The sequence below is a fragment of the Ostrea edulis genome, chromosome 3 (genome assembly GCF_947568905.1).
Source record: "Ostrea edulis chromosome 3, xbOstEdul1.1, whole genome shotgun sequence".
In the NCBI taxonomy this organism is placed as follows: domain Eukaryota; kingdom Metazoa; phylum Mollusca; class Bivalvia; order Ostreida; family Ostreidae; genus Ostrea; species Ostrea edulis.
In genome coordinates, this window is record NC_079166.1 from 94777369 (window position 1) to 94792861 (window position 15493).

A 15493-nucleotide genomic window follows, 5' to 3' on the forward strand; every position below is an offset into this window, starting at 1 on the left:
GTTAGGGTCATCTACCTCGCGGAGATTCAACGTTAGATTAATGTTGCTATTCAAACTCAATATTCATTCAACATTCAACCAACATTGCGTTTTGTATGTTGAAACAACAAGGTTTGATTCCGTATGAAATTTTGGTTTATAAAAGTCTAAACATTATGTTAACATTTAACGGTTTATGTCTCTTGACAAGTGAATATAAAATTGAGCGGAATGGTAAGGCAGGTCATGGTCTATTTATGCACGTAAATTGCATAATTTATTAAATCTGCCCTACACAGAGAGAGGGAGCTACTAACTACTAAAGCAGTTTGATTGTGTTCAGAAATAACTTGTAAATTGAAAACAATTTACTTTAAATGAAACGTTTACTAGTTTATATTCAACCTATGTAAATCTATATAAATAAATCCTTTTTATCACTTCTGTACCACCGTGGGCGTACATACTCCATTAACGAGTCTATGGATGACAATCTGATGTAGTTCTCATAGTCCTGGACAGTGTTCAGACAATTCATCGTCACTCGATGTATAGTTATAACGTCATCAGTTTACTTTCATATTGATCAGACAGAAATTACACAATAGCAATATAACATTCTATATTTTTGGGATCTTAGTTAAGCTGCATGATTTATTTCATGCATCAATAAAACCTGCATTAAAATAAAATCGGGATTTGATATATACTTAGTGATATACTTATTTTAGTTATGACGTCACATTGTTCCGTGGATTTTATCCCAGTAAACATTTTCATAACCTATATCAACGAATCCGCGTGTGTAATTTATTTCTGTATTTCCAAACACGGAAATTTGACAAAAATGTTTTGGTTTTTTTGGTACAAATAGCGTGGAACCGGTTTTCAAGCCATATGTGCCTAGATTATTTATGTTTTAAGATTCTACACAATTTACATTTCTAAACAATATCACATACGGCTTTTGTGTAGCTATCTATTTACATGGGTTAAAAACGATACAGTGTAGTATAGGGATTAAGGATGTCTTGTATTGCATTCATTATGTGTACCATTATCATTCATTGTGAGCTTGTTTAATTTTCCTTTCGCTGTTTTGATAAACACAACAACTTTACGTTATTACTTTCTTTTTTATTACAACGGGTTATTGAATATTAGACTGTTTGAATTTATTTGGACTGTATATATATTTTGTTACTTTATAGTTATGCATATCATAATTAATCTTTAATATGTTTGGAGTTATCTAATAATGGATATTCATCATGTTATTCCAGAGAAAAAGAAAACCCGTCAAATTCAGAGCATGGTCGAATTAGATATTTGATGATACCATCCTTTAGTTGACCAAAATTTGAGATCTAAATACTTAATTCATTTCAGATCTGCGTGGAATGTCACTGTCCTTCCAAAAATGGAGCATTCTTATCTCTAGTTTGACTTCGGAGGATTACATCGCGCCCTTAAATTCACCTTGGAAAGAAAAAACAAGAAATCTTGGAGAGACATTTTCAGTCCTACACAACAACCCCGCAAATGACGAAATCCATGTCATTACGGAATTGATTGAAACTGACAAAGTATTGACATATAAATATAAAGCAGACAATGGCGCCGTTGAGAACAACATTGGGTTCGTGTCAGACGATGTCCGTCATCAGGTGATGAGTTACTTTGTCCTGAATTGTCTGAACACTGTCGAGGACTATGAAAACTACATCACATTGTCATCCGTAGACTCGTTAATAGAGTATGTACGCCCGTGGTGGTACAGAAGAGATAAAGAGGAAAGTGGTGTGAACATGTACCTACCGAGGGAACTAGAGGAGTCATTCATCAAAAAACTCGGAATAAACGTCATAATTCACGACATAAGAAGCCATTATGATCTCAATGAACTGATGGAACCCCGTGAGTTGTTCAATATGTACTGATTATTAATCCCATACACCTTATTTACGTGAACACATCCCTCCACATGTACCATTGTTATCATATACGTATTGCAACAATTTGTTTTGGTATATCCAGATGCCCGTGTTTGCCCAACACTATGTTTAAGAGTTATGAGATTGATACTTGTTCGTTATCTTTACCTTTCTTGAACATATTGAATTAAAACACTATGGAGAAGTCATTATCACGGTCTACACACCAATATAACATAGGCAATTTACATGTACCAACTATTATGTTCAGCATCGTTTACAAGTCCGGATAAGTCTGTGGCAAGTAATTTCATGTACATATATAATTGATTTTTATCTCCCTTTCCCGTCTGTAATTTGTTCCCGTTTAAAACAATAAAAGCTGTAGCTGACAGTATTCATCAATTATCCAATTATGCACTAATTAACACCTATCAGTATAACGAATATTCTTAAATGGACATGGACACCAATTGAACTCATTTTTTCCCCTTTTTTCAATGGTTACAATGCTTAACTAAGTTTTTTCGAATGGTCAACCAAACTTTGAATGTCAGTTGTTGAGTTACAAGTGAGATACAGCATTCACGACTCTTTATCATGTTAACAAGGTCCTATCTATGTTATTGTTTACATATAGAATGCCTAATATAGAACATCATGTTTAAAGCAAAATGAGACGTGACAAACTCAGAAACAGTTTGATTGTATTCAGAAATAACTTGTAAATTCAAAACAATTTGTTATAAATGAAACCTTTACTAGATTATATTCAACCTATGTAAACACAAACATGACACACGCCTTGTTTACATAACACAGAATTGTGAGCTCTGTATCTCTTGTAACTCGACAATTGACATTCAACTTTTTGCTGATCACTAGAAATACTTTAGTTACGTATTATAAACATTAGAAACGGAAAAAAAGAATCTAAAAAATTCTGCAAAATAAACAAGAAAATATTGCATGAGAGCATTTGGGTGTTTCTGGATAAACCGTCATGAATCGACTATTTGTTATATACGCCTTTCATCATAGTAAATGGGAGATCCGACATCAGTTTACGCATCAAGAGTATTTCTCTTATTTGATTTTTTTATGCAAGGTGAAGATAACGAACAGTGATCAATCTCATAACTCTCCTATAAGCAATACAAAATAGATAGTTGGGCAAACACGGACCCCTGGACACGCCAGAGGTGGGATCAGGTGCCTAGGAGGAGTAAGCATCCCCTGTTGACCGGTCACACCCGCCGTACTTTTCAATCACAGAAGCATCTGGTGTAAATCTACACAAAATCTTCTTCCATCAGGACTTTCAGTAATTTGACTATTTAACCCGTCTCATCTGATCTAAGTCCCAAAAAGTACCGTACGGTTTCTTCAAGGATCACTGGATATGGGCGGAGCTCATCTATGGTCATTGTTATTTACCTGGAATTTATCTGCCCAAGAGATCAGGGTGCTGTGTATACTTTAGATGTACACAGGAAGATCTCAGGGTCGTCTGCAGTGTTTCTGTGGTCATAGTGTTTGTATAATGGTTGTATCCCTATGGCTAGATGACACACAGTCTACACCACCCCCTCTTTCTCTCTTTTACTTTCAGTCATTGGCTCAATGAATAATTCCTTTTATAAATATAGAATTATTATAAATTGATAATATAAATTATTTCAATAATATACACGTTTTGGAAATTAATGGGCAAATTATTGTTTGATTTCTGATTGTGTAATTCATAATACATATATATAAAGGGGGAATTACAATTATATTAAAATTGCGTTGTCCAGGGGTCTTTTTAAAAACAATTGAATTGCGAAAAAAATAGCAGTTGTGGACAGGTCAATGCTATCAAAACTATAGTATATAGGACGTCCTCGAGATCTAAAGAATGCCTGTATGTACTGGTTGTTATTGTTATCAAAACACCTCTTTGGGGTAGCTCCAGACCACAGTGTCTGCAGATGTCACTCCACCTGAGATATATTGTTAAATGTTTGATTGACAGACAGCTAACAATTTGGGTATATTCACTTAAAGTTGGGTCTTGAAACCCAATTTAGAGTTGTCATGGCGAGACATGGTGGTGATAACCATCAGATATTTGGTTTCCGGTTTTTCAGCGATTTTTAGTATTGTAAGAAGCTATCGGTATTGATATTATGTTTACATAAGATTCGGTCATCTTTTAGTTTTCCATAAGATTTGGACTCAACGACATTGTATGCAGTATATTATACGAGATGGCTGCGGGTAAATGACTTTACGATAACACTTTACTAAACTAAATCTAGGAGGACAATGAGCCCGTGATTCTGAACGAAAATCATACAGCCACCTCCTGTAAAACTTTATCTTTTTTCATTGTCTGGTAATGTGCTGTGCCGTATTACGTCGTAGAATCTCATGAAGATGACCATTGGGTCTTGTCATCTGCAATGATACGTTCAACAGGTAGTCGGACGATTCGGCCCAAAGACACTTCGGCCCAAACGTTGGACACTTCGGCCCAGACGTTTCGGCCCCCAAAAATTGGACACTTCGGCCCAAATTTTTGAGACACTTCGGCCCAAATTTTTGAGACACTTCGGCCCAAAGACATTTCGACCCAAGACACTTCGGCCCTCAATTTTTTGGTATGAGACACTTCGGCCCATATTTTTCATTTTGCTAACATCACCCATTATTATTGCGTGTCCACAACATTATAGTAAATTGACACTTCGGCCCAGTGACATATCGGCCCAACGACACTTCGGCCTAAATGTAAAATAATGACATTCATGGGTCAAGTCCTTTGGATTTTATATAATTTGTTTTTAATTCTTCATTATATTGGTTACAGTTCCAAATTATACATAGAATAGTTCTCACAAATTCATATCTCTATGAACTTAAGATTAAAGAATCCCCAACATGTTGTTTCTGCAATAATGTAATTGAATCAATTGAACACATATTTGCTGAGTGTTATTTAGTAAAGGAGATTTGGAATGATATTGAAGAGTGGCTTTTATACAAGTTTAGAATATCTTTATCTTTTGACAGAACAACACTATTATTTGGTATATATAAAGAAATAATGTAGTAACTATTAATGATACAATATCCACTAATGATATAAAATTGCAATATAGTGGTCAGGATCCTAACAACTAATGACATAATGTTATCATTATATACAAGAAAATATATTTTTTTTTAAAAAGGAATAAATCCATAAGGGAACAAAGGAACGAAATGAAGGAAAAAATTGATAAAGGACAGGGTACGGTTTTGGTCAAAATCTGCCCTGTCCTGGAAACTCACAAAAATGCTAAATCTGGTACTTGAGAATGTGTCATTTATGAATATGACCATTGTTATCCTTTATCTTCAATAACAGCTCAAATATATTCAACGGAAAACCCCATATCAAATTGGCGACGTCTCTCACTTTGACGTTAATTTTGACGTTATACTTAAACGAAAGCTCTTCCCAAAAGTTATATATATATCTGTATAGTCAAGCAATGATTTGTGACGTTCGGCATTGTAGGGAAAAAAAATGTACTACACATAAGAGTATCAACTTTCAAAATATATTGAAATTATTGGTTTTGTTTTGATACTGAATTTGATGATAATGAAAGTAAAATCTGGAATGCCGCATAACGGCAAAAACAACGTTGCGATTAACTGTGTGAAGCTAAAACGGAGCAAATGTATAATGTTTAGACCATCAGATGAATGAAATAATTATAGAATCATATCTTACAGCTATATAGTTCTATTGTCTCTCTCAAAATCTCGTATGTATGAAGGAATTTTAAAAAGATTTATTTCTGTTTACATTTTCATTAACTGTGTAACTGTTGCGTGCATTCGGAAGATAAATGGCGATAAAATTAAAGTGTCTCTCATTTAAATCACCGAATGTTATACGAAATTCGTAGCGTCATCTATATAATTTCTCATGAAATGGAGCACACTGGAATTCCATCCTGACTTTTATTTGATTGATATGAGCGATATTCCGAGAACTTTGAGAATATCAAAATAGTAGATTCGATTTTAGCTTATAAAGCACAATATACCGTATTAAAGTTTACACTACAAAATTTTAGGAATGCATAAGATACATAGATTCTAACAATAAAATTAATCTGTTTGCGCTTATAAGATTATCTGAAAACAAATAACAGTGCGGTGAAACTATTCAATTTTTTGCAATTGTTAATAAATTGAATGAATTGAAATTATAAGATTCAAATATTCTTTTTGAAGAATTTATAAATGTGTAAACTCCGGACATTTCACTCACAAACTTAACATAACAGTGTTAGCAGTGAATCGTAAAAGGACATGGACACGATTTTAGCTGAAAATTTTCAAACCCTATTTTTCCATTTCTACTGTTTACATTGCTTAAGTAAAGTATTTTTAACGGTCAGCCAAAGTTAGAATTCAATGTAGCTGTTGAGTTACAAGCAAGATACCATAGTCAAAATTCATCGTTATGTAAACAAGGCCCGTGTCTTGTTTTTGTTTACATATAGATGGCTTATGCCAAACACTAAAAACTATTTAATTATGTGTCAGTGATCGTCTTTTTAAAAAATGGGCCGAGGTGTTAATATACTATGATGTTGTTTTAAAAAGAAATGTGTGTGATATATAAAGCAGAATAATAAAACGTATAATGGACCGACATGTCTCAGTTTTAAAAACAATTGGGCCGAAGTGTCTCAAAAATTTGGGCTGTAACGAAGTGACGAAATATAAAAACCAAAGGAATTGACCCATGAATGTCACTATTAAACATTTGGGCCGAAATATCATTGGGCCGAAGTGTCGTTGGGCCGAAATGTCACTGGACCGAAGTGTCAATTTACTATAATGTTGTGGACACGCAATAATATGGGTGATGTTAGCAAAATGAAAAATATGAGCCGAAGTGTCTCATACCAAAAAGATGAGGGCCGAAGTGTCTTGGGCCGAAATGTCTTTGGGCCGAAGTGTCTCAAAAATTTGGGCCGAAGTGTCCAATTTTTAGGGCCGAAACGTCTGGGCCGAAACGTGTGGGCCGAAGTGTCAATGGGCCGAAATGGCAATGGGCCGAAATGTCTGACATTCGTTCAACATTTTCCGAAAATAATAAAGTGACATCAACCTCTCAACCAACGAAAATATTGAAAGATTGTTCTATATAGAAATGAACAAATTATATTAAAGCTTTTGAATTTTAAATAATGTGTGTATTTAAACTAATGATTTCAGTGTGCCTTCCCCTTGATGTATTCAATCTTGAAGAAGATGCAAAGTACCGGTTCATAAACTCCACAAAGAAATTGACAACACGGCGGAAGTTAACCTCCGGTACACTGGATTTCAACAGTGCTCTTGGATCATTCTTAATTCTTGATGTCGCAGACGAAATAATAGGTACATCTCTAAAATCATTTTATTTAGAAACGTAAGTCTTGATTAAGTATCGTATTATACCACTGTTGAGTCCCTATATGTCCGCCTACACAATATGTCTGCCCAATTTTGGACCAAACTGTCCTTATATATCCGCCTGCATTAAATGTCCGCCCGAATTTTTGTCCAAACTGTCACTATATGTCCGCCTGCACAATATGTCCAACTACATTTGTAACGAACTGTCACTATATGTCCGCCCATATTTATCTTCATAAAACAATCGTCGAAACGAGTGACATCTTTATCAATTTGTATTTTAAATGTTCTTTCTGTATATATATAGGCATTACTGCAAAAATATAATACTAATTTAGAGATGAATAACGGAAGTTGGGAGGTCAAATATCAAAGTAAACTAAAATAAACTGTCTTTGGTGGCTTCGGTAATAATTGATAATCAGGTTCTGCTTGAGGTGTCACGGACAGGTGTCAGGTATGGTGTATACTACATAGTGCAGGTATACCGGAAACGTGTCAAGAGATGAACTACTTAAGGAAGCCGCTCCGTACTCTTCTGTAATCTCACACCCCCCCTCTTATGTAATTTAATCGTACATCTTAAGTGAAATACCGCTTTTTATCAAACAAGCCTTCCTAATTTACAGATCTGGTGTACTGAATTTATTTTGAAACTGTGTAGTATATGTTTATTGTAATATTGGTGTGTAAAAATGCGTGACGTATAGACCTAATGCGATGGGTGTTTAGCTAATTAATGGTACCTAAAAAGATATGTTTTAACTGAATAATTAAACACATTTTGATAAGTACACGCTCATAGAATTGTTAAATTCCATATCAGCAAACTATGAAGAAAGCATATTTGATAAATTTGGTAAAGTTCATTATGAAAGTTAAATATCGAAGCGAGAAAAGGAAACAGCTGCTATGTTTGTGGTATATCTATGATACACAGGTCCTCACCTTTTAACGGTACATGCTGTTTCTTTCATTGAAATATGTATCCATCCATACTTGTGTGAAGGTATAGCTATACGGTTTGGTGAATTCTGAAAATACGAAAGGTACTGACGTAAAGATTTTCATTTCATATTATATCCCCCCAAATCTCTACTCTTGGGAGTTTCCATTCATCTCCAATTTCTCCTCATCTTGTATTGCTTTCGGATTATTTGTAATCTGTAACATTATGACTCTTATCCCATATGGCTACAGCTGGAAACGTAAGGAAATTATGAATTATGAAATTATGAATTCCATTAAAAGAATTTCATAACTTCCTTATGGAGGAGTGACGATTATAGGTTTCTATTCAATTATTTTTCTTGATAACCAAGGAAGTAATTCAGAAAATAATAAAGGAAATAAGAAATGCAATATTCAATACGCCGGTTTAGAGATACGTTCGAGTTATTTCCCTTTGAAGAACTTCCGTACAGTGTAAGGCGCGAAGCAACGTGTTTACATGCGGGAGTGGGACGAATATTCATCACTGCTTAAGTGAATGTACTCAGTAAGTCTCTCATACGTTGTTTCATCGCCCGAATTCAACTGATACAAACTAAGTAAGTGATAAGTATTGAGGAAGTAATTAAATACATGGAATTCTTATTATATCACGTAATTTTGTTGATCGTAGGTATGATATCCAGGATATTACTTTCAAATATGACATTGTTTTTATGTTTCTGCTTTTGTAAAACATTTCTTTCATTAGTATTTTGTATTTCCAACATTTAAATATTTAAAGAGAAGTCGCTTTTAATACATTTTATCGTCTTCCTCATTGACGGTAGTTTCACCCTGTCCCACTTAGGCCCTCAAAGTTCTACTAAATGTACCTCCTACACAGGAAAACTCTTATCTTGAAACTGACTTATTAACGATTGCTCATTCGACATTGTCTATAAACGGGTATTCATTTTTCATTTATTTATAGTATTGAAATAATGATTTTAAAAAAATACATTTCAAATGTATATATCCCTTAAACTCAAGATCGTAGTAACCAGTTAGACATATTCATTTTTTATCTCCACAAAAGCAATTTAAACTCCCTAAGATGAAATATCAGTGAATATAAGTATATATGTCATGATAACTTCCATGATCCTAGTTTAAATATGGTAGAAGTACAGTAGTATATGTAATCGACAGGTGTTGGCGTAAAAGTTACTAATATTGTCACAGTTATATGAAATGTGAAAATAACGAAGTGATCAATCTTATAACTCCTATAAGCAATACAAAATAGACAGTTGGGTAAACACGGATCAGGTGCCTAGGAGGAGAAAGGATCCCATGTCGACTGGTCACATCCGCCGTGAGCCCTATATCCTGATCAAGTAAACGGAATTTTCCGTAGTCAAAATAAGTGTGCCAAGAACGGCCTAACAATCGGTATGAAACATGTCAGACATCATTTGACCTAATGGTAGTTGTATTGACGAAATAGATCGTTATAACGACCATAGAATTTGTGAACTGCTGACTTCAACCGAGACTGTTGAAACCCCTGAACGATCAACTTGTTTGTCAGTAGATTGCATCGATTTAAAAACTCACCATACACAGAACAAGCTGTTGCATGTCGAATCAGTTGAGATATATAAATACCATATACAGGTGATGATAGAATATTCCTACATAAATATAGGAAGTTGACGATGGAGAAGCTGAACTCATCCCGCCTGTCATACAGTTGAGTTATCAGTTTGCCGTTAATGTCTACTTTCAATAAAATATCTAAGTAGGAAGGAGAAGTGGACGACTCCGTGGTGTCTTTTTTTCGAGTTCTCATGGATATATCGAATCAACATATGAATGAAAGTTATTATTGTTAATAGATAAAACGTTGTCGATATATCTAAATGTTGAATTGAATGCCACAGTAAGTTATTTTTTCTCGCATATAAGTTTTTGAATAAATTCTGCTTCATATGAATATATAAACAGGTCAACTAACGGAGGACCACAATTCGTGCCCATGGGAAGAAAACGTGATTCACAGAGACACACATTACTGTATAAATGTCGATTACATCGAAATATCATAGTAATCAAATTCTTATAGGTGGACATATTGGGACAGCTCGTTCCAAAAGTAAATGGACACATTGTACATACGGACACATATAGTGATATTTTGGTCTAAAATTAGGCGGACATATTGTGCAGGCGGACATTTAGTGACAGTTTGGACCAAAAAAATGGGCGGTATTTAGTGCAGTCGGACATATAAGGACACTTTGGTCCAAACTTAGACGGACATATTGTGCAGGCGGACATATTGTACAGGTGGACATATAGGAACTTAACATATCACGTGTCATCTATCCTTCTATTTTTGGTAATCCAGACATGATAAAAGAATTAGACAGGTGTTGACTCCTCTTAAGCACCTGATCCCACCTTTACTATATCCAGGGGTCCGTGTTTGCCAAACTCTCTATTTTGTAATGCTTATTGCAGTTATAAGAATGATCACTGATCGCTATCTTCAACTTTCATATCTAGGTGTCCATGTTTGCCCAACTCTCTATTTTGTATTGCTAATGGGAGTTATGAGATGGATCACTGTTTGTTATATTCATCTTTATCTGATCAAGATATAGGGCTCAAGGCGGGTGTGACCGTTTGACATGAAATACTTACTCCCCACAGGTACCTGATTCCACTTCTGGTATATCCAGGGTTGAGTGTTTCCCCAACTATATATTTTGTATTGCTTATCGGATTTCTGAGATTGATCACTGTTCGTTATATTCACCTTTCATCAGGTTACATCAGGAATAAGTCTTCGTTCTATATATCTAGTGTATTATGTTACTGAATAAGTAGGAGATAACATAAAAACGATGAGATACTTCTGCATAGTAATAAGTGCATAACCAACAAAACTAACCTAAAGTATAGAGATTTTCACAAAACCATTCAATGATGTGTTCTTTTCTCACGAAAATAAATTGGGGATTTCGCGATATGAAGCTTGAATGGAACATGTTGCAATTATAATTTGGGAAACGGTTAACATGTAAAACTTACACGGTACCAATTTTGATCCACCAGATGCGCATTTCGACAAATAATGTCTCTTCAGTGATGCTCAAGCCGAAATTTTGGAAATTCGAAATGACAAATAACTTGTAAGAGCTAAAAAGGAATTCTAGAGTGCCAAAATCCTGGAAACAAATTCTTTCAAGGATCAGAGCTATGCATGGGGGGTATATAATCCTTAATTTTGAAATGTATTTCTAAATTTTATCACATCAATTAAATATACATCCGTATTTTGATTGGTTTTAAACTAAGATATCAACACTTTGACAAACAGGATAATTTCATTCTCTCCATCACCAAGTTTCCATACTTATATATCAATATTCCATTATTACCTGCATATGGTATACAAGGTGAAGATAATGAACAGTGATCAATCTCATAACTCCTACAACCAACACAAATTAGATAGTTGGGCAAACACGGACCCCTGGACACACCAGAGGTGGGATCAGGTGCCTAGGAGGAGTAAACATCCCCTGTTGACCGGTCAACCCGCTGTGAGCCCCATATCCTGATCAGGTAAACGGAGTTATCCCCAGTCAAAATCAGTGTGCCAAGAACGGCTTAACAATCGGTATGAAACACGTCAGACAGCATTTGACCCAATGCGAGGTTGTATTGACGAACTAGATCGCTATAACGACCATAGAATTTGCGAAATGCTGGCTTCAATCGAGACTGTTGAAATCCCTGTACCATCAACTTGTTTGTCAGTAGCTTACCTCGATTTAAAAACTGACTATACCCAGAACAAGCTCTTGCATATCGAATCAGTTGAGATATATAAACACCATATGCAGGTGATAATGGAATATTGCCACATAAATGTGGGAAGTTGACGATGGAGAAGCTGAAATCATCCCGTGTGTCATACAGTTGAGTTGTTAGTTTGCCGTTAATGTCTACTTTCAATAAAATATCCAAGTATGAAGCAGAAGTGGACGACTCTGTGGTGTCCTTTATTTCGAGCTCACAGGGATATATCAAATCGACATATGAATGAAAGCTATCATTATTAATAGACAAAACGTCATCGATATATCTAAAAGTCGAATTGAAGGTCACAGCAAGAGATTTTTTCTTCTCACGTAGAAGTTTTTGAATAAATTCTGCTTCATATGAATATAAAAACAGGTCAGCTAACAAAGGAGAACAATTCGTGCCCATGGGAATTCCAACAGACTGTTGGAAGACCTGATCACCAAAGACCACGAAGATATTGTCAATGAGGAACTCTAGCATATTTTTATTTCAACTTCAGAGTATTTGTGCGTAGAATCAGAGTGATGTTTAACAAAGTAAGTTTTTGAATGACTGATCACTAGATATGAATATTTCCGTTTTCCGATTTTGTTGAAGAAGCAACTGTATTTATATCTCTCAACTGATTCGATATGCAATAAAATATTCTGCGTATGATAAGTTTTTAAATGGAGGTTGTCTACTGACAAACAAGCCGATGATACAGGGGTTTCAACAGTTTCGATTAAAGTCAGATCAATCTCATAACTCATATAAGCAATACAAAATAAAGAGTTGGGCAAACACGGACCCTTGGATATACCAGATGTGACATCAGGTGCCTAGGAGGAGTGAGCATCCCTTGTCGAACGGTCACACCTGTCATGAGCCCTGTATGTTGATCAGGTAAACAGATTTATCAATCAAAATCAAAATCAGTGTGTTAAGAACGGCCTAACTATCAGTATGAAACACCTCAGACAGCATTTAACCAAATTATAGGTTGTATTGACGAGGTAGATCGTTATAATCACCATATAATTAGCGAAATGCTGATTTCAAACGAGACTGTTGATTGTTAGTTTGCCTTTAGTATCTATTTTCAATACAATATCTAAGTACGAAATTTAAGTGGACGACTCTGTGGTGTCTTATATTTGGAGTTCATATGGATATATCGTATGGAATCGACATATGAATAACAGTTATTGATGTTAATAGATAAAACGTTGTTGATATATCTAAATATCAAATTCAAGACCACAGCAAAATTATTTTTCTATTTATGTATAATTTTATTTACATGTCGAGGAACTGTAAGACTATTTTTTTTACTGTAGCTACAGAGTACTTATGTGTGGATCAGAGTTGTGTTTAACAAATTAATTTTTTGGATGACTGATCACTAGATATGCATATTTGCGTTTTCCCTTTTTTGTTGAAGAGGCAACTGTCTTTGATGTCAAAAAGTCTAGTCTTTAATTTATCGTGAGAATTTGTCGTGTAAAGTGTTGAAAAATCATAGGTTTTGATGTTGTCGATCTGAGAAAAGTTTTTCGAGTTCAAGTTCACTAAACGTTCTTTAGAATTTCTTAGAATCCACTTTTGATTTACAGCACTTCTGACATATGTTGTTGCACAGTAAGTTTGAAGTTTCTCCATCACAGCTGTTGATATTTTTGCATGGAACAAAGACAGGGGCTTGGTAGACCATCAGCAGTAGAATTCTGTGAACTCTTTCTATGTTCGACTTGATAGTTATACGTGTATCGGATAGTTATCCATCTCACGGCTATTTTTTTTTTTTTTTTTTAGATTTTAAGCTATACCAATGAGACATGATCAGTTCTTATGAGAAATTTGCTCTCCTTGAGGGAACGTAATCACAATGAGTAGCTCTCTTCTTGCAGTACATAATATATCAACGTTGGACACTATTTAATGTTCTATTGGAGTTTACTATGACGCTTTCTTCTCATTTTGTAATTGAGATTAAACTATCTCAATGCCAAATAAACTAGATCCGTTTAAAATAATATAATTTAAATAACACAAGGTATTATATCAGTACTTTTGAAGTAATAAATGTGGGCTATAAATATCCAAAACAAGCGCATAAATATACATATTCATTCACAATTTAAAGAGCTTAAGAACTTCCCAGGATTTGATCAGGTGACAAAGCAATTTCATACATATCCCACGGCAAAAACGCGTTCAGATAACAGCAAAATAGAAAGTGTAATGGTTTTTATATTTGAGAAAAACGCATTTTGAATTCATGACAGGGCTGCTTTTTAGACTTGGTGAAGTTTGTCCTTTAATTGAGTTTGAGCAAAATTACATCACATACCTGATGGTATTTCAGATTGGCGTGGAATGTCATTCTCCACCCAAAAATGGAGCATTCTTGTCTCAATTTTGATATCAGAGAAATACAGTGCACCCTTAAATTCCCATTGGAAAGAAAAAGCGAGAGCTCTTGGAGAGGTGTTTCCCGTCTTACAGAACGACTCTACAGATGACGAAATCGATGTCATAAAAGGAATGGTTGAAACTGACAAAGTATTGACATATAAAGGGAATGGCGCCGTTGGGTTCAAGTCAGACGATGTCCGTCATCAGGTGATGAGTTACTTTCTCCTGAATTGTCTGAACACTGTCGAGGACTATGGAAATTACATCAGATTGTCGTCAGTTGACTCGTTGTTGGAGTATGTACGTACGTGGCAACACAAAAGAGATAAAGATGAACGATGTATGTACTTACCGTCATGTAATGATGGGGAAACGAGAAGACAGTGATAGCATCGGCTGTAGAGAAAGAAAAAATATTATAGATAAAGTGAAGAAAATCAGTAAGTACTTCGTCTTAGCTCACCTGAACCGAAGGTTCAAGTGAGCTTTTCTGATCAAAATTTGTCCGTTGTCGTCGTTGTCGTTGTTGTAAACTTTTCACAATTTTATCTTCTTCTTCAGAAATACTGGGTCAATTTCAACCAAACTTGGCCAACAACATCCTTGGGTAAAGGATTTCAAGTTTGTTCAAATGAAGGGCTGTGTCCCTTTCAAAGGGGAGATAATCACAAAAATGCAAAAATAGGGTGGGGTCATTTAAAAATCTTCTTCTCAAGAACCACTGGTCCAGAAGAGCTGATATTTACCTGAAAGCTTCCTGACATATGGAATATTTAAGTTTGTTCAAATCATGGCCCCCGGGGGTAGGGTAGGGCCACAAGGGGTATCAAAGTTTTACATACAAATATATAGGGAAAAACTTTTAAAATCTTCTCAAGAACCACTAAGCCAGAAACGCTGAGATTTACATGAACTCTTCCTGA

General features: G+C 35.0%; 2 protein-coding genes across 2 annotated transcripts in view; both read left to right on the forward strand.

Annotated features, from left to right (window-relative positions):
• The window catches only part of LOC125674433 (uncharacterized), a 26108-nt gene extending 24796 nt beyond the window's left edge, over positions 1 to 1312 (forward strand). Inside the window, exon 9 of the mRNA XM_056161100.1 lies at positions 1263 to 1312. Within this exon, the coding sequence (XP_056017075.1) occupies positions 1263 to 1312 (50 nt within the window). The remainder of the gene's footprint in view (positions 1 to 1262) is intronic.
• LOC130053035 (uncharacterized) lies at positions 1286 to 14959 on the forward strand. Its single transcript, XM_056159537.1, has 3 exons — positions 1286 to 1896; positions 7182 to 7346; positions 14521 to 14959. The coding sequence occupies exons 1-3, from the start codon at positions 1380 to 1382 to the stop codon at positions 14955 to 14957; spliced, it is 1119 nt and encodes a 372-aa protein (XP_056015512.1). The 5' UTR covers positions 1286 to 1379; the 3' UTR covers positions 14958 to 14959.
• Positions 14960 to 15493: the final 534 nt, after the last annotated feature.

Coding starts and splice junctions, on each gene's coding strand:
- LOC130053035 (XM_056159537.1), top strand. CDS start 1,380: ATGTCACTGTCCTTCCAAAAATGGAGCATTCTTATCTCTAGTTTGACT. Junction 1,897..7,181: donor CAATGAACTGATGGAACCCC/GTGAGTTGTTCA, acceptor TAATGATTTCAG/TGTGCCTTCCCCTTGATGTA. Junction 7,347..14,520: donor TGTCGCAGACGAAATAATAG/GTACATCTCTAA, acceptor ATGGTATTTCAG/ATTGGCGTGGAATGTCATTC.